Raw genomic sequence first — 20,520 nt, 5'->3', positions numbered from 1 at the left:
ATGTGGCTGCCTGACAGCTTTATGATTGGGGATACACAGATCTCTCCATGCTTCAGTGTTCGATCAATCGCACAGATTGAATCCAGAGTGAGAGCAATGTAATTTTAAACCCATTTAGAGAAGGCGGAGAAAGCATAAAACTGTGATTTGCTCCTCAATCAACTGAACCCTGACAGCCAGTCTACACTTCACTCAGGCTCCACCCAGGGAGTTGCGATTCTGTGGAATTCTCTGCCACAGAAGGCAGTGGAGGCCAATTCACTGGATGTTTACAAGAGAGAGGATGGGTAGGACAAGCCGAGTCTATCCAGGCAGGACTTTCATATGAAGACAGACTGGATAGACTCGGCTTGTACTCGCTAGAATTTAGAAGATTGAGGGGGGATCTTATAGAGCTGAACCTCGTACTGTCACACCTTGATCGGAAAAATACTTATGCCAGGATCCTCTTCATAGACTTCAGCTCTGCGTTTAACACAATCATTCCGCAGCAGCTGGTGGAGAAGTTGGAGCTATTGGGGGTTGATGCTGGCACATGTAACTGGGTCCTGAACTTTCTATCGCAATGGCAGCAGACAGTCAGGGTGGGCAGTAGGACATCAAAAACCATAGCCGTGAGCACTGGCTCGCCCCAAGGCTGTGTCCTAAGCCCCCTGCTGTTTAGTCTGCTTACACACGACTGTACTGCTAGACTCAATAACAACTTCATCAACAAGTTCGCTGATGACACAACAGTGGTGGGTCTCATCAGTGACAATGATGAGTCGGCGTACAGGATGGAGGTGGAGCTGCTCACAGGATGGTGCAAATCCCACAACCTCATTCTCAACGTGGGAAAAACTAAGGAGATGGTGGTTGACTTCAGGAGGGTGGGAAAACAACACCATACACCTCTGCACATCGATGGAGCTGATGTGGAAAGGGTCAGCAGCGTGAAGTTCCTAGGACTCCACCTGTCAGATGACCTGATGTCCACGACCAACACCACAGCACTGGTCAAGAGAGCCCAGCAGCGACTACACCCTCTCCGAAGACTACGTAAAGCAGGTCTCCCCACTACACATCTACAAACTTTTTATAGGGGGACAATTGAGAGCACATTAACCAACGGCATCACTTCCTGGTTCAGGAGCTGCAAGGCGTACGAACGGCACCAATTTGACAGGATTGTGAAGACCACCAGCAGGATTATTGGTGCTCCACTCCCTTTCTTGCTGGACATATACAGGAAGAGATGTATCAACAGAGCCATCTCCATCATCAAAGACCCCTACCACCCATCGCATCACATATTCTCCATCCTGCCATCTGGGAAGAGGTACAGGAGCATTAGCTGCAAAACCAGCAGGATGCTCCTCAGCTTCTTCCCGCAGGCTATAAGACTGATAAATGGACTTAGCCCCCTGCCAAAGTATCGCGCACCAACCACCAACCTGGACACACTGCAGCAGCTGTCGATCGGAACGCCTGTTGATGTTTAGTAGAGAGTAGAGTGTTTAATTTAATTTGTTCATGATATATGTATTTTTATTTCTAGTTATTTGTTGTTATTTGTACTGCACACTGAATGGACACTGGTTGAGTAATGTTTTTTTGTTTCCTCTGGGTATGTGAGTACTCAGGAAAATGACAATAAAGATATACTGATACTGATACTGACTGAAACTTACAAAATTCTTAAGGGGCTGGACAGGCTAGATGCAGGAAGGTTGTTCCCGATGTTGGGGAAGTCCAGGACAAGGGGTCACAGTTTAAGGATAAGGGGGAAGTCTTTTAGGACCGAGATGAGAAAAAAGTTTTTCACACAGAGATTGGTGAATCTGTGGAATTCTCTGCCACAGAAGGTAGTTGAGGCCAGTTCATTGGCTATATTTAAGAGGGAGTTAGATGTGGCCCTTGTGGCTAAAGGGATCAGGGGATATGGTGAGAAGGCAGGTACGGGATACTGAGTTGGATGATCAGCCATGATCATATTGAATGGCGGTGCAGGCTCCAAGGGCCGAATGGCCTACTCCTGCATCTATTTTCTATGTTTCTCTGACAGGTTTGGAGGGATATGGACCAGATGGGAGTAGTGTAGCTGGGACATGTAGGCCGGTGTGGGCAAGTTGGGCTGAAGGGCCTGTTCCCACACTGTATATGGCTCTATGAGAGATAGATTTAGCTCTTGGGGCTAACAGATTCCAGGGATATGGGGGGATTGCAGGAAAGATAGATCAGCCATTATTGAATGGCGGAATAGACTTGATGGGCCGAATGGCCTGATTCTGCTCCTAGCACTTATGAACTGATGTGTTACTCAGTTAGCAGACGTTCACTCACCTGAGGCACCAGTTGCTCCTGCTCCCCGCTTTCTCCAACACCCCGACTGCTGGCGCCTCCGAGAGCCGTCGTGCCCTGTACAAGGTCGTCCGCACGCAGGTGGGTGAAGCCGTATTCTGCTGCTACTCTGTCACACTGACTTCCTCTCCCAGAGCTTGCATCACCTTGACAGGGCGTTTATGGGGTCCAGAACGGGAATTCACGAGAACACAGAGAAAACAGAATTGGTCACGTATTGAGACACCCCAAGTTGTAGATGGACACAAAGTGCTGGAGTAACTCAGTGGGTCCGGTCGATGTTTCGGGTCGAGACCCTTCCTCAGACTGAGCATCGGGGGAGAGGGAGTTACATAGATAAGGAAGTGTAAGAGATCAAATGAGATGAATCTCAAGGAAAATGTAGACCAGACCATTAGCTGGGGGGGGGATAGTCAGACTGGTCGGGGAACTGGGGAGGGAGAGGGATGGAGAGAGAGGGAAAGCAAGGGTTACTTGAAGTTAGAGAAGTCAATGTTAACCATTTAACAATTACAGCACGGAAACAGGCCATCTCGGCCCTACAAGTCCGTGCCGAACACTTATTCTCCCCTAGTCCCATCTACCTGCACTCAGACCATAACCCTCCATTCCCTTCCCATCCATATACCTATCCAATTTATTTTTAAATGATAAAATCGAACCTGCCTCCACCACTTCCACTGGAAGCTCATTCCACACCGCTACCACTCTCTGAGTAAAGAAGTTCCCCCTCATGTTACCCCTAAATTTCTCTCCCTTAATTCTGAAGTCATGTCCTCTTGTTTGAATCATCCCTACTCTCAATGGGAAAAGCTTGTCCACGTTAACTCTGTCTATCCCTCTCATCATTTTAAAGATCTCTATCAAGTCCCCCCTTAACCTTCTGCGCTCCAAAGAATAAAGACCTAACTTGTTCAACCTTTCTCTGTAACTTAGTTGCTGAAACCCAGGCAACATTCTAGTAAATCTCCTCTGTACACTCCCTCTATTGCTGACATGTTCACACCGATGGGGTTGTAAGCTGCCCAAGCGAAATATGAGGTGCTGTTCCTCCAATTTGAATTTCTCAGTCCGAAGAAGGGTCTCGACCCGAAACGTCACCTATTCCTTCTCTACAGAGATGCTGCCTGTCCCGCTGAGTTACTCCAGTTTGTGTGTCTATATTCTAGATAAGTTAAGTTTAGTTTATTGACTGGATAACCTTGATCTTTGGAAAACATGTAAAACAAGGCTTTTCACTCAGTACCTCGGTACACAGGGCAATAATAAACCTCAGCCGACAAGTGAAAGCATTCCTTGAATGATTGCCAACTTGTTTTAAAAATTCGGGGAGGGAAGGCCTGTCGACCAAATAAAACGCCATCAGTTGCCCACGTTGAACAATCTCGTTCATCAACAGAACAAAGGTCCACACAGTCGCTGTTCTACATGAGAGCAGCCAGGCAGAACAATGGAACTGTGGACATTAGATGATTAAATGATGGATGTTCATAGAAACATAGAAAATAGGTGCAGGAGTAGGCCATTCGGCCCTTCAAACCTGCACTGCCATTCAATATGATCATGGCTGATCATCCAACTCAGTATCCCGTACCTGCCTTCATGGTCTGTTGTCGTGCAGTGTGACTGATGGAAGCGTTACAAACGCTCGTGGCTCAGAAGCCACATGATCCCGTGTTAGTTGTGCGCTCATGCAAGCCCACGAGAATGAGAGGGGATCTTATTGAAGCATATAAGATTATTAAGGGTTTGGACACGCTAGAGGCAGGAAACATGTTCATTGATGTTGGGGGAGTCCAGAACCTAGGGGCCACAGTTCAAGAATAAGGGGCAAGCCATTTAGAACGGAGACGAGGAAGCACTTTTTCTCACAGAGAGTTGTGAGTCTGTGGAATTCTCTGCCTCAGAGGGCGGTGGAGGCCGGTTCTCTGGATACTTTCAAGAGAGAGCTAGATAGGGCTCTTGAAGATAGCGGAGTCAGGGGATATGGGGAGAAGGCAGGAACGGGGTACTGATTGTGGATGATCAGCCATGATCACATTGGAATGCGGTGCTGGCTCGAAGGGCCGAATGGCCTACTCCTGAAACATAGAAACATAGAAACATAGAAATTAGGTGCAGGAGTAGGCCATTCGGCCCTTCGAGCCTGCACCGCCATTCAATATGATCATGGCTGATCATCCAACTCAGTATCCCGTACCTGCCTTCTCTCCATACCCTCTGATCCCCTTAGCCACAAGGGCCACATCTAACTCCCTCTTAAATATAGCCAATGAACTGGCCTCGACTACCCTCTGTGGCAGGGAGTTCCAGAGATTCACCACTCTCTGTGTGAAAAAAGTTCTTCTCATCTCGGTTTTAAAGGATTTTCCCCTTTATCCTTAAGCTGTGACCCCTTGTCCTGGACTTCCCCAACATCGGGAGCAATCTTCCTGCATCTAGCCTGTCCAACCCCTTAAGAATTTTGTAAGTTTCTATAAGATCCCCTCTTAATCTCCTAAATTCTAGAGAGTATAAACCAAGTCTATCCAGTCTGAACCTATTGTCTATTGTCACTCTCTTGGAAAAAGAGAAACTACGTATTTCACAGAGTCACGCAGCATAGAAACAGGCCCTTTGGCCCGACTTGCCCACACCGGCCAACATGTCCCATCCACTCACCTGCCTGCGTTTGGCCCACGGCCCTCTAAACCTTTCCCCTCCAACTACCTGTCCAAATGTCTCTTAAACGTTACCTTTCCTCGGTTTGATCAGGCTCGTTGGAGAGGCAAGTTTTCCCTGTGCGGGTAGCAGGGTAGCACGATGGCGGAGTGGTAGAGTTGCTGCCGGGTTCGTTACTGACCACGTTCACGCTGCTAGATGTAGCTCTTTGGGCTAACGGAATCAAGGGATATGAGGAGAAAGCAGGCACGGGGTACTGATTTTAGATGATCAGCCATATTGAATGGCGGTGCTGGTTCGAAGGGCCGAATGGCCTACTCCAGCACCTATTTTCTATGTTCTCCCCGTGACCCGCGTGGTTTTTCTCCAGGATCTCCGGTTTCCTCCAAAGGCGAACAGGTTTGTAGGTTAATTAACTTCTGTAAACCGCCACGAGTGGGTAAATAATAGAATCTGTACCCCGTTGCTGCTTTTTCCCCATATCCCCTGGTTCCGTTAGCCCGAAGAGCTGTATCCAACTATCTCTTGAATGCATCCAGTGAATTGGCCTCCACTGCCTTCTGTGGCAGAGAATTCCACGTAGGGTGGTCATGATCACATCGAATGGCGGTGCTGGCTCGAAGGGCCGAATGGCCTACTCCTGCACCCATTGTCTATTGATGCAATACTGGGATAACAGAAGTGGGGTACGGGGGGGGGGGATCGCTGGTTGGCGCGGTGGGCTGGAGATCCTTTATCACGGCTGTATCTCTAAACTAAAACTACGCCAGAGTTAACGGTCTCCCCACTGCGGACGCCGCACACATTGTTGAGAACACGTTGGCGGAGTCTCTGGCTCCTGAGAAGATGGCAGGCGGGTGGGGAAAGGGGAGCGATTGTCCGCCCTGCTCTACACACTTGCTCACCGATGACAAAGATGATCGGCCTGGTCTCCAAGTCCTCTGCAAGAGAAGTAAAGAACTGGTTTAGAGGACAGAGTTGTCACGTTACTGCGACAGCACGCGACAACGAAGCCGTTCACCGTACCTCGATACGTTCATTCATTCATCATCGTTGAACACATTAGTGGCGCTGGTGTCCGACAGGAACGGTGACGGACACACCACACATCTCTGTCCTCCAGTTCCTGCGGACTAACGCCGCTGGAAGTATAGGATGTGTGTGTGTGTGTGTGTGTGTGTGTGTGTGTGTGTGTGTGTGTGTGTGTGTGTGTGTGTGTGTGTGTGTGTGTGTGTGTGTGTGTGTGTGTGTGTGTGTGTGTTTTATCATCGTTCCTTACGATGCCGGGCACGACAGTGATCGCAACTTCTACTGAAGTGTGGATGGCCGTTGGCTCGCTGGGAGCTCATCCGCCCTTTTTGGTCCTGCTGGGGGTCCACAGCCCCCTCCTCACCTGGCAAACCAGGTGGGGGAGACGGTTTAGTCGCCGACTATCCGACCATGGAGCGGGTAGCACGGGATTACATGGTACCCATGGCGGGGGGGGAACTACCCCCGATCTAACCTCGATCCAAGTGACAATAAACTAATCCAAACTAAATAACTTTCACCCCCCCCCCCCCCCCCCCCCCCCCCCCCCCCCAGGCCCGTCCCCTTACACATATATCCTTCCCTCCGACTTTACTTTCACGCCTCCTTTCTCCTTTTCCGACGCTTTTTGGCCCCCTGAAAGACCGACGCAGAACGCTGGAGTAACTCAGCGGGTCAGGCAGCATCTCTGGAGAGAAGGAATGGGTGACGTTTCAGGTCGAGACCCTTCTTCAGACTGATGTCAGGGGAAAGGGAGACACAGAGATATGAAGAGGTACAAAGGGCAAATGAATGAAAGGTAAGCTAAAGGTCAAACCAACACCAGCAACGATGATCAAAGTTGGGTCTCGACCCGAAACGCCACCCATTCCTTCTCTCCTGAGATGCTGCCTGACCCGCTGTGTTACCCCAGCATCTATAAGGTCATAATGAATAGGAGTAGAATTTGGCCATTTGGCCCATCAAGTCTACTCCGCCATTCAATCATGGCTGATCTATCTCTCCCTCTCAAGCCCATTCTCCTGCCTTCTCCCCATAACCTCTAACAACTGTACCTTCCTGTCTATCTTCCATGTAAACCAGCATCTGCAGTTCCTTCTCACAGCTCTTCCCCTAGGATTAGGGTGGCACAGAGGTAGAGTCACTGCCTCACAGCGACGGAGAACCGGGTTCGATCCCGACCACGGGCGCTGTCTGTACGGGGTTTGTTTGTACGTTCTCCCCGTGACCTGCGTGGGGTTTCTCCGAGATCTTCGGTTTCCTCCCACACTCCCAAAGAGGTGACGGTTTGTAGGTTAATTGGCTTGGTGGTATAAAATGGAAAAATTGTCGTGTGTGTGTGTGTGTGTGTGTGTGTGTGTGTGTGTGTGTGTGTGTGTGTGTGTGTGTGTGTGTGTGTGTGTGTGTGTGTGTGTGTGTGTGTGTGTGTGTGTGTGTGTGTGTGTGTGTGACACACACACACACACACACTGGAAGAATTGCTGGAGTAACTCAGCGGGACAGGCAGCATCTCTGGAGATAAGGAATGGGTGACGGTTTGGGTCAGACTGATGTCAGGGGAGAGGGAGATACAGAGATAAGGATGTGTAAGGTGTAAAAACAGGACAAAGGGAATGGAGATCAATGAAAGTGTAGATGATTGTTAGTTAGTGTTTGTGGGGATCGCAGGTCGGTGCAGAGTCGGTGGGCCTGTTTCCGCGCCGTATCTCTAAACTAAACTAAGCATCTCGAGCTTCTGTACCAACCTTCGGTTTCACGGTCTGCCGATGCTGTGGCCTCTTCGTTTCTCTGATGAAAGACAAAGTTAAATGGACAAATCTTGTCAAAGGCACTCTGGTGACACAGGGGTCTGGGGTCACACAGCTGGGCAGCCGTTCATGCAAGTCGTGCGGCAACAGCCTGCGGCCTGAGACTCACAGTAAAACCACGTGCAGGAGACACTGTGAATAGTTACAGGATCGCAGCGCTGAACTTGAATGTGGAGGAAGGCAGGTTTGGGTTATGTTCTGAAGTTCCAGGAGCAGAATTAGGCCATTCAGCCCATCAAGTCTACCCAGCCATTCAAACATGGCTGATCTATCTCTCCCTCCTAACCCCACGCCCCTGCCGTCTCCCCGTAACACCCGACACCCGTACTAATCAAGAATCTATCCATCTCTGCCTTAAACAATGTTCATTGACTTGGCCTCCAAGATTTCCCACAGATTCACCACCCGCTGACTGATTCTCATCTTTCTACAGGCACGTCCTTTTATTCTGAGGCTACGGCCTCTGGTCCTAGACTCTCCCACTAGTGGAAGCATCCTCTCCTCATCCACTCTACCCAGGCCTTGTCATGCATAGAAGGCAAACGGCAGCAGTTGAAGCCATGAAGAGATTGCGATCTATCAGACTTTTGGACATCCCATATTCCCTGACTCTGCTATCTTTAAGAGGCCTATCTAGCTCTCTCTTGAAAGTATCCAGAGAACCGGCCTCCACCGCCCTCTGCTAGTTTAAACCGAAGATAGACACAAAATGCAGAGGATTCTACACAACTCTCTGTATGAAAAAGTGTTTCCTCATCTCGGTTCCAAATCACTTACCCCTTATTCTTAAACTGTGGCCCCTGGTTCTGGGCTCCCCCAACATCGGGAACATATTTCCTGCCTTTAGCGAGTCCAATCCCTTAATAATCTTATATGTTTCAATAAGATATCCTCTCATCCTTCTAAACTCTAGAGTGTACAAGCCCAGCCGCTTCACTCTCTCAGCATGTGACACCCGCCATTTGGGGAATTAACCTTGTAAACCTACGCTGCACTCCCTCAATAGCAAGAATGTCCTTCCACAAATTAGGGGTCATAAAACCATACAGCATATAAACAGGCCCTTCGGCCCTACATGCCCACACCAACGAACATGCCTCATCTACACTGGTCCTGCCTGCCCATATCCCTCTAATCCTATCCTATCTATGTACCTGTCTGAATGGTTCTTATGCGGTGAGATAGTACTTGCCTCAACTACTTCCTCTCTTTGGAACAATTTGGAACTACTTCCTATATTTGGAACATTTCAATTGTTCCAAATAGGTGAAGTTTCGGGTCGTGACCCTTCAGGTCTACCTTCCTTCCTAAAGGAGCTGCCTTTAATACTGATGCCAGAGCCTCTGGTCTTAGACTCTCCCACTAGTGGAGACATCCTCTCCACATCCACTCAATCCAGGCCGTACTTTATCCTTAGCCCTCAGTCACAAGCTCCACAATCAGGAGGGGTGGGGGGAATGAGGAGAAACACAACCGGACATTAGTTTACCTGATCTTCAGTCTCTGTCTCGACGTCCAACTCCTCCGTGGAATCCAGCAGGAAACTGAGATCCAGTTCGCTGGGGCCTGGTGCAGCAGGGGAAGGAACATTCCAGAAAGCAAGGAGGAAATGTAAGAACAAGGAAACAGCTGCTTCATGCTGCCAGTCACAGTCATAGACTCACAGTGTGGAAAGAGGCCCTTCGGCCCAAGTTGCCCACACCAAGGGGCCACAGTTTAAGAATAAGGGGTAAGCCATTTAGAACGGAGACGAGGAAACACTTTTTCACACAGATAGTTGTGAGTCTGTGGAATTCTCTGCCTCACAGGGCGGTGGAGGCCGGTTCACTGGATACTTTCAAGATAGAGCTAGATAGGGCTCTTAAAGATAGCGGAGTCAGGGGATATGGGGAGAAGGTGGGCGAGTCCAGAAGCAGGGCCCACAGTCTTAGAATAAAGGAGAGGCCATTTAAGACTGAGGTGAGAAAAAACTTTTTCACCCAGAGAGTTGTGAATTTGTGGAATTCCCTGCCACAGAGGGCAGTGGAGGCCAAATCATTGGATGGATTTAAGAGAGAGTTAGATAGAGCTCTAGGGGCTAGTGGAGTCAAGGGATATGGGGAGAAGGCAGGCACGGGTTGTTGATTGGGGATGATCAGCTATGATCACAATGAATGGCGGTGCTGGCTCGAAGTGCCGATGCTCTGTCTATTGTTTAGGAGAAAACAGCTATTTTCATGAACTCCCAGAAGATAATTTATTAATAAACGACATCTCTAAGAGACAGAGGCACAAGAGTGCGGGTGCTGGAATCCTGAGTAGAAACAAATGGCTGGAGGTTAATTACTCAGCGAGTCAAGCAGCATCTGTGGACTTTGGAAGGAGTAGGAGGAGGACCCACAGCCCCATTTATATCAACGGGTCGATGGTTGAAAGGGTCAAGAACTTCAAATTCCTGGGCGTGCACATCTCTGAAGATCTTTCCTGGTCCGAGAACACTAACGCAATTATCAAAAAAGCTCATCAGTGCCTCTACTTCCTGAGAAGATTACGGAGAGTCGGATTGTCAAGGAAGACTCTCTTTAACTTCTACAGGTGCACAGTCGAGAGCATGCTGACCGGTTGCATCGTGGCTTGGTTCGGCAATTTGAGCGCCCTGGAGAGGAAAAGACTACAAAAAGTAGTAAACACTGCCCAGTCCATCATCGGCTCTGACCTTCCTTCCATCGAGGGGATTTATCGCAGTCGCTGCCTCAAAAAGGCTGGCAGTATCATCAAAGACCCACACCATCCTGGCCACACACTCATCTCCCTGCTACCTTCAGGTAGAAGGTACAGGAGCCTGAAGACTGCAACAACCAGGTTCAGGAATAGCTACTCCCCCTCAGCCATCAGGCTATTAAACCTGGCTCGGACAAAACTCTGATTATTAGCAACCACTTTCTGTTATTTGCACTACCAGTTTATTTATTCATGTGTGTATATATTTATATCATGGTATATGGACACATTTATCTGTTTTGTAGTAAATGCCTACTATTTTCTGTGTGCTTAAGCAAAGCAAGAATTTCATTGTCCTATACAGGGACACATGACAATAAACTCACTTGAACTTGAACTTGAACTTGGAGGGAAGTGGACAGATGACATTTCAGATTCTTCAGATCGAAGATATTATCACAATATTTTTTAAAAGCATTTGAACAGGTACAGGGATGGGGAAGGTATCGAGGGGATGTGTGGCAAACGCGGTCAGGTGGGACCGGCGTAGATGGAGCGTCTTGGTCGGCAGGGGCAAGGTGGGCCGAAGGGCCTGTTTCCGTGTGATATGGCTCTGTGACCCGCTGAGTTCCTCCGAAACTTTGTGTTTTACTCCCAAACAGTGCCAGGTGTTTCTCAAAGGCCGCCTTCACTTCTTGCTCCTGCCATTAAAGAGTAGCAACACTGACAGAGACCCCCAGCACGTTGATCCTACCTGCCGCTGGCTCCTTGCTGGGGAACAGTTTGTTATCCACTGCCACGGATAAATCATAAAACACCTCCTCTTCATTCCTGCTTGCGTCCAGCTGGGTAGAAAATGGAAGGATATTATAGACAACAGACAATAGGTGCAGCAGTAGGCCATTCGGCCCTTCGACCCAGCACTGCCATTCAATGTGATCATGGCTGATCATCCCCAATCAGTACCCCATTCCTGCCTTCTCCCCATTTCCCCTGACTCCGCTATCTTTAAGAGCCCTATCTAGCTCTCTCTTGAAAGTATCCAGAGAACCGGCCTCCACCGCCCTCTGAGGCAGAGAATTCCACAAACTCACCACTCTCTGTGTGAAAAAGTGTTTCCTCGTCTCAGTTAATAATAATAATAATAATAAATTTTATTTATGGGCGCCTTTCAAGATTCTCAAGGACACCTTACAAAAATTTAGCAGGTAGTGGAAAAACATGTAAGGGGAATGAAATAAATAGTAGAGACATGACTAGTATACAAAGTAAAGACAGAATACAATTCAAAACACAATATGAGGCAATTAATGCACAGATGAAAAGGGACGGGGACGTGGGGCTAAGGATAGGCAGAGGTGAAGAGATGGGTTTTGAGGCGGGACTGGAAGATGGTGAGGGACACGGAATTGCGGATCAGTTGGGGGAAGGAGTTCCAGAGCCTGGGAGCTGCCCTGGAGAAGGCTCTGTCCCCAAAACTGCGGAGGTTGGACTTGTGGATGGAGAGGAGACCGGCTGATGTGGATCTGAGGGACCGTGAGGGTTGGTAGGGGGAGAGGAGGTCAATGAGATATGGGGGGGCCAGATGGTGGAGGGCTTTGTAAGTGAGGACCAGGATTTTGTAGGTGATCCGGTGGGAGATGGGAAGCCAGTGAAGTTGTTTGAGGACTGGAGTGATGTGATGCCAGGATTTGGTGTGGGTGATGAGTCGGGCGGCTGCGTTCTGGACCAGTTGGAGTTGGTTGATGTAGGTGGAGCTGATGCCAAGGAGAAGTGAGTTGCAATAGTCCAGTCGGGAGGAGATGAAGGCATGGATGAGTCTTTCAGCAGCGGGAGGTGTGAGAGAGGGTCTGAGTTTGGCGATGTTGCGGAGATGAAAGAAGGAGGTTTTAATGACATGGCGGATGTGAGGCTCAAGGGAGAGGGTGGAATCAAAGATCACGCCAAGGTTGCGGGCCTTGGGAGATGGGGAGACAGTGGTGCCGTCGATGGTGAGAGTGGGGTTATTGATTTTGCTGAGTGTGGCTTTGGAGCCTATGAAGAGGAATTCTGTCTTATCGCTGTTGAGTTTGAGGAAGTTATGTTGCATCCAGGTTTTTATAGCTGACAAACAGGAGTTGATATGGGAGAGGGGGGGGTTGTGGTGGGATTTGGTGCCGAGGTAGATCTGGGTGTCATCGGCGTAACAGTGGAAGTCCAGGTTGAAGTGGCGGAGTATCTGACCAAGGGGGAGGATGTAGATGATGAAGAGGAGGGGGCCGAGTACGGAGCCTTGGGGAACGCCTTGAGTGACTGCGGCTGTGGCAGAGGTGTGGTTGTGGAGAGAGATGAAGTGGGATCTGTTGGAAAGGTAGGAACGGAGCCAGCTGAGTGCAGAGCCTTCAATGCCGAGGTCTTTGAGTCTGGAGAGCAGGATGTAGTGGTTCACTGTATCGAAGGCTACGCTCAGGTCGAGGAGGATGAGGATGTTGAGGGAACCAGTGTCAGCAGAGGTGAGGAGGTCGTTGAGGACTTTGAGGAGAGCAGTTTCTGTGCTATGGAGGGGGCGAAAGCCAGATTGGAGGGGTTCAAGTAGGTTATACGCAAGGAGGTGGGAATGAAATTGCGACGCAACGATACGCTCCAGGGTTTTTGAAAGAAAGGGGAGGTTTGAGATTGGGCGGTAGTTAATGAGAGAGGAGGGATCAAGACCAGGTTTCTTTAAGATTGGTGTAACGGCAGCAGTTTTGAAAGCGGGGGGGACAATTCCTTGGGACAATGAGGAGTTGAAGAGATTAGTGAGGTAGGGGCAGAGAACGGGGAGGCAGGACTTCAACAGGGGAGTGGGGAGAGGGTCGAGGGAACAGGTAGTGGGTTTGGAAGAGCTGATGAGTTTGGAGATTTCAATAGGGGTTATATAATGGCTGACCCCTTATTCTTAAACTGTGGCCCCTGGTTCTGGACTCCCCCAACATCGGGAACATGTTTCCTGCCTCTAGCGTGTCCAAACCCTTTATAATATGTTTCAATAAGATCCGCTCTTGGAAAATGGAAGGATGTTATGTGTAGGAAGGAACTGCAGACGCTGGTTTAAACACAAAATGCTGGAGTAACTCAGCAGGGTACACGGCACAATGTCGCGCAGCCCCGGGCCAAAACTCCTCAGCTGGCCCGCCGGTTGGGCTTTGTGTTCTGCTGCTGCACGCAAAGTCCGGCGCCCCATCCAACTCGTGAACCGATGATCGGCCGTGAGAAGGAGGGGTGGTGGTGGTGTCGGCGGTAAGCGAAGGTCCGAAGGTCGGACAGCTGGCCGGGCTGTCGACCGACGGGGCCACGGGCGAGGTGCTGCTGCTGCTGCTGCACTCCATGGGCTGCACTACGTCGGGACGGGTGAGGCGGGGCCCGGACGCAGCGCTCCGACCCGACTGTCCCCTCGACCCGAGTAGTAGCGGTCAAATACGGGACAAGGGCGGTCCCGTACGGGTCAAACCAATTTAGCCCAATATACGGGATGTCCCGGCTAATACGGGACAGTTGGCAACCCTAGGTGGTGCGGGGCAGTACATCGGCCCAGTCAGCTCCAGTGACCCAGGCTCAATCCCACCAATGGTGCACAGCAGAGTACATGTCGACTGGTTGCATCGCGGCTCCGATCAGCAACTCGAACGCCCAGGAATGAAGGAGAATGCACAAAGGAGGTGATCACTGCCCAGTTGTGGACCATCAAAGGGATCTACAGGAGTCGCTGCCTCAAAAAGGCAGCCAGCATCATCAGAGACCCACACCACTCTAGCCACTCACTCCTCTCACCCCTGCCATCGGGAAGAAGGAACAGGAGCCTGAAACGTTACGTCCAGGTTCAGGAACAGCTTCTTCCCGACAGCCATCAGGCTATTAAACACTTCAAACTCAAATAGGCTCCAAACTCTATAATCTTGGGGACGATATTTTTGACTTTGCACGACTATTGTCTCTTTGTTTGTCTATTTTTTAATATATATACACTGAACTTTTTGTTGCTCTTCATTATGGCTTTTACAGAGTGCTGCGTTGACATATCCGTGGTGCTGCTGTGAGTAAGATTGGTCTGTTTATTCCTTGCTCCCATACAGTCTTGTTAGTCATGGTCTGGCATCAGGTAACGCTGTCTTCTCCAAAGGTCAGCTGTCTTATTCTTGACGACTTTGTTCTACTTTAATTGCTTCCCCTTTACGGTTTCTCAATGAATATTCAACAAAAACATTAAAAAAAAATCTACCAAAGTGATGAGAGGCTTAGATAGGGTCGACAGTCAGAGGCTTTTTCTCCCGGGATGGGAATATCAAGCGGGAGAGGACACAGCTGTAAGGCAGGGGTCGGCAATCTCCGGCCCCCGGGCCGAATGCTGCCCGTAATCCGTAATCATACGCCCCGCCGTGCGCCGGCCCCGAGCGCCGAGCTCTGGCCGTACCGCATCCTGCGCAAAGCCGCCGGCACGGCCCCGCACCTTCTGTGAACACGTTTAAGAAAGAACTGCAGATGCTGCAAAAATCGAAGGTGGATAAAAATGCTGGAGAAACTCAGCGGGTGAGACATGCAATGATTCTCTCACCCACTGAGTATCTCCAGCATTTTTGTCTACCTTCTGCGAACACGTGATTTGATGCCTGCCATCCGGGGCGGGATCCATGTGAACACGTGATAGATGCGGTCCGCCATCCGCTCACAGACATGCGTCCCGGCCCCCATGCAGAACAAGGTTGCCCACCCCTGCTGTAAGGTGTGAGTAACTCAGCGGGGCAGGCAGCATCTCTGGAGAGAAGGAATGGGTGACGTTTCGGGTCGAGACCCTTCTCCAGACTGATACTCACGGGAAAGGGAAACGAGAGATATAGACGATGATGTAGAGAGATAAAGAACAATGAATGAAAGATATGCAAACGATGATAAAGGAAACAGGCCATTGTCAGCTTTTGCTGGGTGAGAACGAGAAGCTGGTGTGACTTGGGTGGGGGAGGGGTGGAGAGAGAGGGAATGCCGCGGTTACTTGAAGTTAGAGAAATCAATATTCATACCACTGGGCTGCAAGCTGCTCAAGCGAAATACGAGATGCTGTTCCTCCAATTTGTGTTTAAAGGAGATGTGCGGGGCACGTGTTTTACACAGAGCGTGGTGGGTGTGTCTGGAACGCACAGCCAGGCTTGTTGGTGGTGGAGGCAGATATGGTAAGGGCGTTTAAGAGATAGTAGAACAGTCCAGCGCAGGAAGAGGCCCTTCGGCCCGCAATGTCCGTGCCGAACGTCACTTGAAGAAGGGTCCCGACCCGATAATGTCACCTGGTCCTTTTTGTTTGTGTCCATCTGTTATCTCCCAACACATAACCCCTCTCCCTCCACATGTCCCTGTATATCCAGGTGCCTATCCAAAAGTATTTTAAATGCCACTGTTGTATCTGCTTCAACCACCAGCACTGCTAAATACTTCTATAAGTTCTGTTAGTTACAAGTTTAACTCAATGCAGATTGAGAATGCAGAAGAATGCACCTTGTTGCAGCATTTCTTTACTCAGAGAGTGGTAGCTGTGTGGAATGAGCTTCCAGTGAAGGTGGTGGAGGCAGGTTCGTTTTTATCATTTAAAAATAAATTGGATAGTTATATGGATGGGAAAGGAATGGAGGGTTATGGTCTGAGCGCAGGTATATGGGACTAGGGGAGATTATGTGTTCGGCACGGACTAGAGGGGTCGAGATGGCCTGTTTCCGTGCTGTAATTGTTATATGGTTATAGCTGCACTGCTGCCTCACAGCGCCAGACGCCCGGGTTCGATCCTGACCTCGGCCGCTGCCTGTGTGGAGTTTGCACGTTCTCCCCGGGACTGCGTGGGGTTTCCTCCGGGCGCTCTGGTTTCTGCCCACATTCGCATAGGTGTGTGGGCTTGGAAGATAATTGGCCCTCTGTAAATTGTTCACCAGTGTGCAGGGAGTGGATGAGAAAGTGGGATAACGTGGAACGAGGGTGAACGGTGGATTGATGGTCGGTGTGGGCTCGATGGGCCGAAGGGCCTGTTTGCATGAAAAGACAGAAAGTGCTGGAGTAACTCATCGGGGTCAGGCTGCATCTCTGGGGAAAAGGAAATAGGTGACGTTTCGGGTCGAGACCCTTCTTCAGACAGGGGAGGGGGAGACATGGAGATATGGAATGTACAATGTAGGATGGTTCAATGTTAGCTGAGGGGAAGGTGACAACGAGGCGTACAATCAGTAAAATTTAATCAGGAGGACAGTGAAACTAGTCGGAGAACTAGGGTGCGGGAGGGATGGAGAGAGAGGGAAAGCAAGGGCTACTTGAAGTTAGAGAAGCCAATGTTCATACCGCTGGGGTGTAAACTGCCCAAGCGAAATATGAGGTGCTGTTCCTCCAATTTGCGCTGGGCCTCACTCTGACAGTGGAGGAGGCCCATGACAGAAAGGTCAGTGTGGGAATGGGAGGGGGAGTTGAAGTGTTGAGCAACCGGGAGATGAGGTAGGTTTAGACGGGCTGAGCGGAGGTGTTCAGCGAAACGATCGCCGAGCCTGCACTTGGTCTCGCCGATATATAGGAGCCCACACCTGGAACAGCGGATACAGTAGATGAGGTTGGAGGAGGTGCAAGTGAACCTCTGCCCCATCTGAAAGGACTGAGGGGGCCTTTGACGGAGTTGAAGGGGGAGGTATAGAGACAGGTGTTGCATCTCCTGAGGTTGCAGGGGAAAGTTCCTGGGGAGGGGTGGTTCGGGTGGGAATGGACGAGTTGACCAGGGAGTTGTGGAGGGAACGGTCTATGCGGAAAGGAGTGGAGATGGGAAGTTTAGTGGAGAGATACAGCATGGAAACAGGCCATTCGGCCCACTGAGTCCGCACTGACCAACGATCCCCGCACATTAACACTACCCTATACACACTAGGGACAAATTGACATTTTATACCGAGCGAATTGACCTGCAAACCTGAACGTCTTTAGAGTGTGGGGGGGGAAACCGAAGATCCCGGAGAAAACCCACACAGGTCACGGGGAGAACGTACAAACCCGGTCCAGACAAGCCCCGGTGGTCAGGATCGAACCCGGGTCTCTGGCGCTGTGAGGCAGCAGCTCCACCGATGTGGCTAGCGGCGGGATCCCGTTGGAGGTGGCGTTGCCATGGACACTTACCGTGACGATCAGACCCCTTTCCTGGAAATACTTCACCAATGGGATGGTGTTTTGTTTGAAGGTGACCAGTCGGCGCTGAATGGCCTTTGGGTTGTCGTCAGGGCGACCCTGGAGTTCCGCCCGCGTTTCCAACCTCTTCTTCAGCTGGTGGTTGGGGCAAGCGAGGAACACCACTAAATCCGGGCTGCAGATCTGGCGACACAAAACAATATCAAGGCAAGGTAGACACAAAACGCTGGAGTAACTCAGCGGGACAGGCAACATCTCTGGAGAGAAGGAATGGGTGATGTTTCCGGTCGAGACCCTTCTTCAGACTGATGTCAGGGAAGCGGGGCGGTACAGAGATAGAATGTAGTCGGAGACAGTAAGACTGGTGGGAGAAACATAGAAATTAGGTGCATGAGTCGGCCATTCAAGTTCAAGTTCAAGTGAGTTTATTGTCATGTGTCCCTGTATAGGACAATGAAATTCTTGCTTTGCTTAAGCACACAGAAAATAGTAGGCATTTACTACAAAACAGATAAATGTGTCCATATACCATGATATAAATATATACACACATGAATAAATAAACTGGTAGTGCAAATAACAGAAAGTGGTTGCTAATAATCAGAGTTTTGTCCGAGCCAGGTTTAATAACCTGATGGCTGAGGGGAAGTAGCTATTCCTGAACCTGGTTGTTGCAGTCTTCAGGCTCCTGTACCTTCTACCTGAAGGTAGCAGGGAGATCAGTGTGTGGCTAGGATGGTGTGGGTCTTTGATGATACTGCCAGCCTTTTTGAGGCAGCGACTGCGATAAATCCCCTCGATGGAAGGAAGGTCAGAGCCGATGATGGACTGGGCAGTGTTTACTACTTTTTGTAATCTTTTCCTCTCCAGGGCGCTCAAATTTCCGAACCAAGCCACGATGCAACCGGTCAGCATGCTCTCGACTGTGCACCTGTAGAAGTTAGAGAGAGTCTTCCTTGACAATCCGACTCTCCGTAATCTTCTCAGGAAGTAGAGGCGCTGATGAGCTTTTTTGATAATTAATAATAATAATAATACATTTTATTTATGGGCGCCTTTCAAGAGTCTCAAGGACACCTTACAAAAATTGAGCATGTATAGGAAAAACATGTAAGGGGAATGAAATAAATAGTAGAGACATGACTAGTACACAAAGTAAAGACAGAATTCAATACAAAACACAGCATGAGGCAATTAATGCACAGATGAAAAGGGACGGGGACGTGGGGCTAAGGATAGGCAGAGGTGAAGAGATGGGTCTTGAGGCGGGACTGGAAGATGGGAGGGACACGGAATTGCGGATCAGTTGGGGGAGGGAGTTCCAGAGCCTGGGAGCTGCCCTGGAGAAGGCTCTGTCCCCAAAACTGCGGAGGTTGGACTTGTGGATGGAGAGGAGACCGGCTGATGTGGATCTGAGGGACCGTGAGGGTTGGTAGGGGGAGAGGAGGTCAATGAGATATGTGGGGGCCAGATGGTGGAGGGCTTTGTAGGTGAGGACCAGGATTTTGTAGGTGATCCGGTGGGAGATGGGAAGCCAGTGAAGTTTTTTGAGGACTGGAGTGATGTGATGCCAGGATTTGGTGTGGGTGATGAGTCGGGCGGCTGCGTTCTGGACCAGTTGGAGTCGGTTGATGTAGGTGGAGCTGATGCCAGGGAGAAGTGAGTTGCAATAGTCCAGTCGGGAGGAGATGAAGGCATGGATGAGTCTTTCAGCAGCAGGCGGAGTGAGAGAGGGTCTGAGTTTGGCGATGTTGCGGAGATGAAAGAAGGAGGTTTTAATGACATGGCGGATGTGAGGCTCAAGGGAGAGGGTGGAATCAAAGATCACGCCAAGGTTGCGGGCTTGGGGAGATGGGGAGACAGTGGTGCCGTCGATGGTGAGAGTGGGGTTATTGATTTTGCTGAGTGTGGCTTTGGAGCCTATGAGGAGGAATTCTGTCTTATCGCTGTTGAGTTTGAGGAAATTATGTTGCATCCAGGTTTTTATAGCTGACAAACAGGAGTTGATATGGGAGAGGGGGGGGTTGTGGGGGGATTTGGTGCCAAGGTAAATCTGGGTGTCATCAGCGTAACAGTGGAAGTCCAGATTGAAGTGGCGGAGTATCTGACCAAGGGGGAGGATGTAGATGATGAAGCGGAGGGGGCCGAGTACGGAGCCTTGGGGAACGCCTTGAGTGACTGCGGCTGTAGCAGAGGTGTGGTTGTGGAGAGAGATGAAGTGGGATCTGTTGGAAAGGTAGGAACGGAGCCAGCTGAGTGCAGAGCCTTCAATGCCGAGGTCCTTGAGTCTGGTGAGCAGGATGTTATGGTTCACTGTATCGAAGGCTGCGCTCAGGTCGAGGAGGATGAGGATGTTGAGGGAACCAGTGTCAGCAGAGGTGAGGAGGTCGTTGAGGACTTTGAGGAGAGCAGTTTCTGTGCTATGGAGGGGGCGAAAGCCAGATTGGAGGGGTTCAAGTAGGTTATACGCAAGGAGGTGGGAATGAAGTTGCGACGCAACGATACGCTCCAGGGTTTTTGAAAGGAAGGGGAGGTTTGAGATTGGGCGGTAGTTAATGAGAGAGGAGGGATCAAGACCAGGTTTCTTTAGGATTGGTGTAACGGCAGCAGTTTTGAAAGCGGAGGGGACAATTCCTTGGGACAATGAGGAGTTGAAGAGATTAGTGAGGTAGGGGCAGAGAACGGGGAGGCAGGACTTCAGCAGGGGAGTGGGGAGAGGGTCGAGGGAGCAGGTGGTGGGTTTGGAAGAGCTGATGAGTTTGGAGATTTCAATAGGGGTGACCAGGTCAAACTGGGAGAGGAAGCAGTGTGGAGGAGGGGTAAGGAG

At 50.1% G+C, this 20,520-nt stretch overlaps 1 protein-coding gene across 1 annotated transcript in view; it reads right to left on the bottom strand.

Annotated features, from left to right (window-relative positions):
- Positions 1–20,520, bottom strand: part of ak5 (adenylate kinase 5) — a 49,296-nt gene that overhangs the window by 12,531 nt on the left and 16,245 nt on the right. Inside the window, exons 6-11 of the mRNA XM_033029033.1 lie at positions 17,685–17,876; positions 11,293–11,383; positions 9,328–9,404; positions 7,086–7,128; positions 5,907–5,942; positions 2,323–2,486 (exon numbers count right to left, since the gene is read on the bottom strand). Of these exons, the coding sequence (XP_032884924.1) occupies positions 2,323–2,486; positions 5,907–5,942; positions 7,086–7,128; positions 9,328–9,404; positions 11,293–11,383; positions 17,685–17,876 (603 nt within the window). The remainder of the gene's footprint in view (positions 1–2,322; positions 2,487–5,906; positions 5,943–7,085; positions 7,129–9,327; positions 9,405–11,292; positions 11,384–17,684; positions 17,877–20,520) is intronic.

This window comes from Amblyraja radiata, chromosome 10 (assembly GCF_010909765.2).
Source record: "Amblyraja radiata isolate CabotCenter1 chromosome 10, sAmbRad1.1.pri, whole genome shotgun sequence".
Taxonomy (NCBI): Eukaryota; Metazoa; Chordata; class Chondrichthyes; order Rajiformes; family Rajidae; genus Amblyraja; species Amblyraja radiata.
The sequence above is the reverse complement of the archived record's forward strand: the minus strand, read 5'-3'. Positions and strand labels throughout refer to the sequence as shown.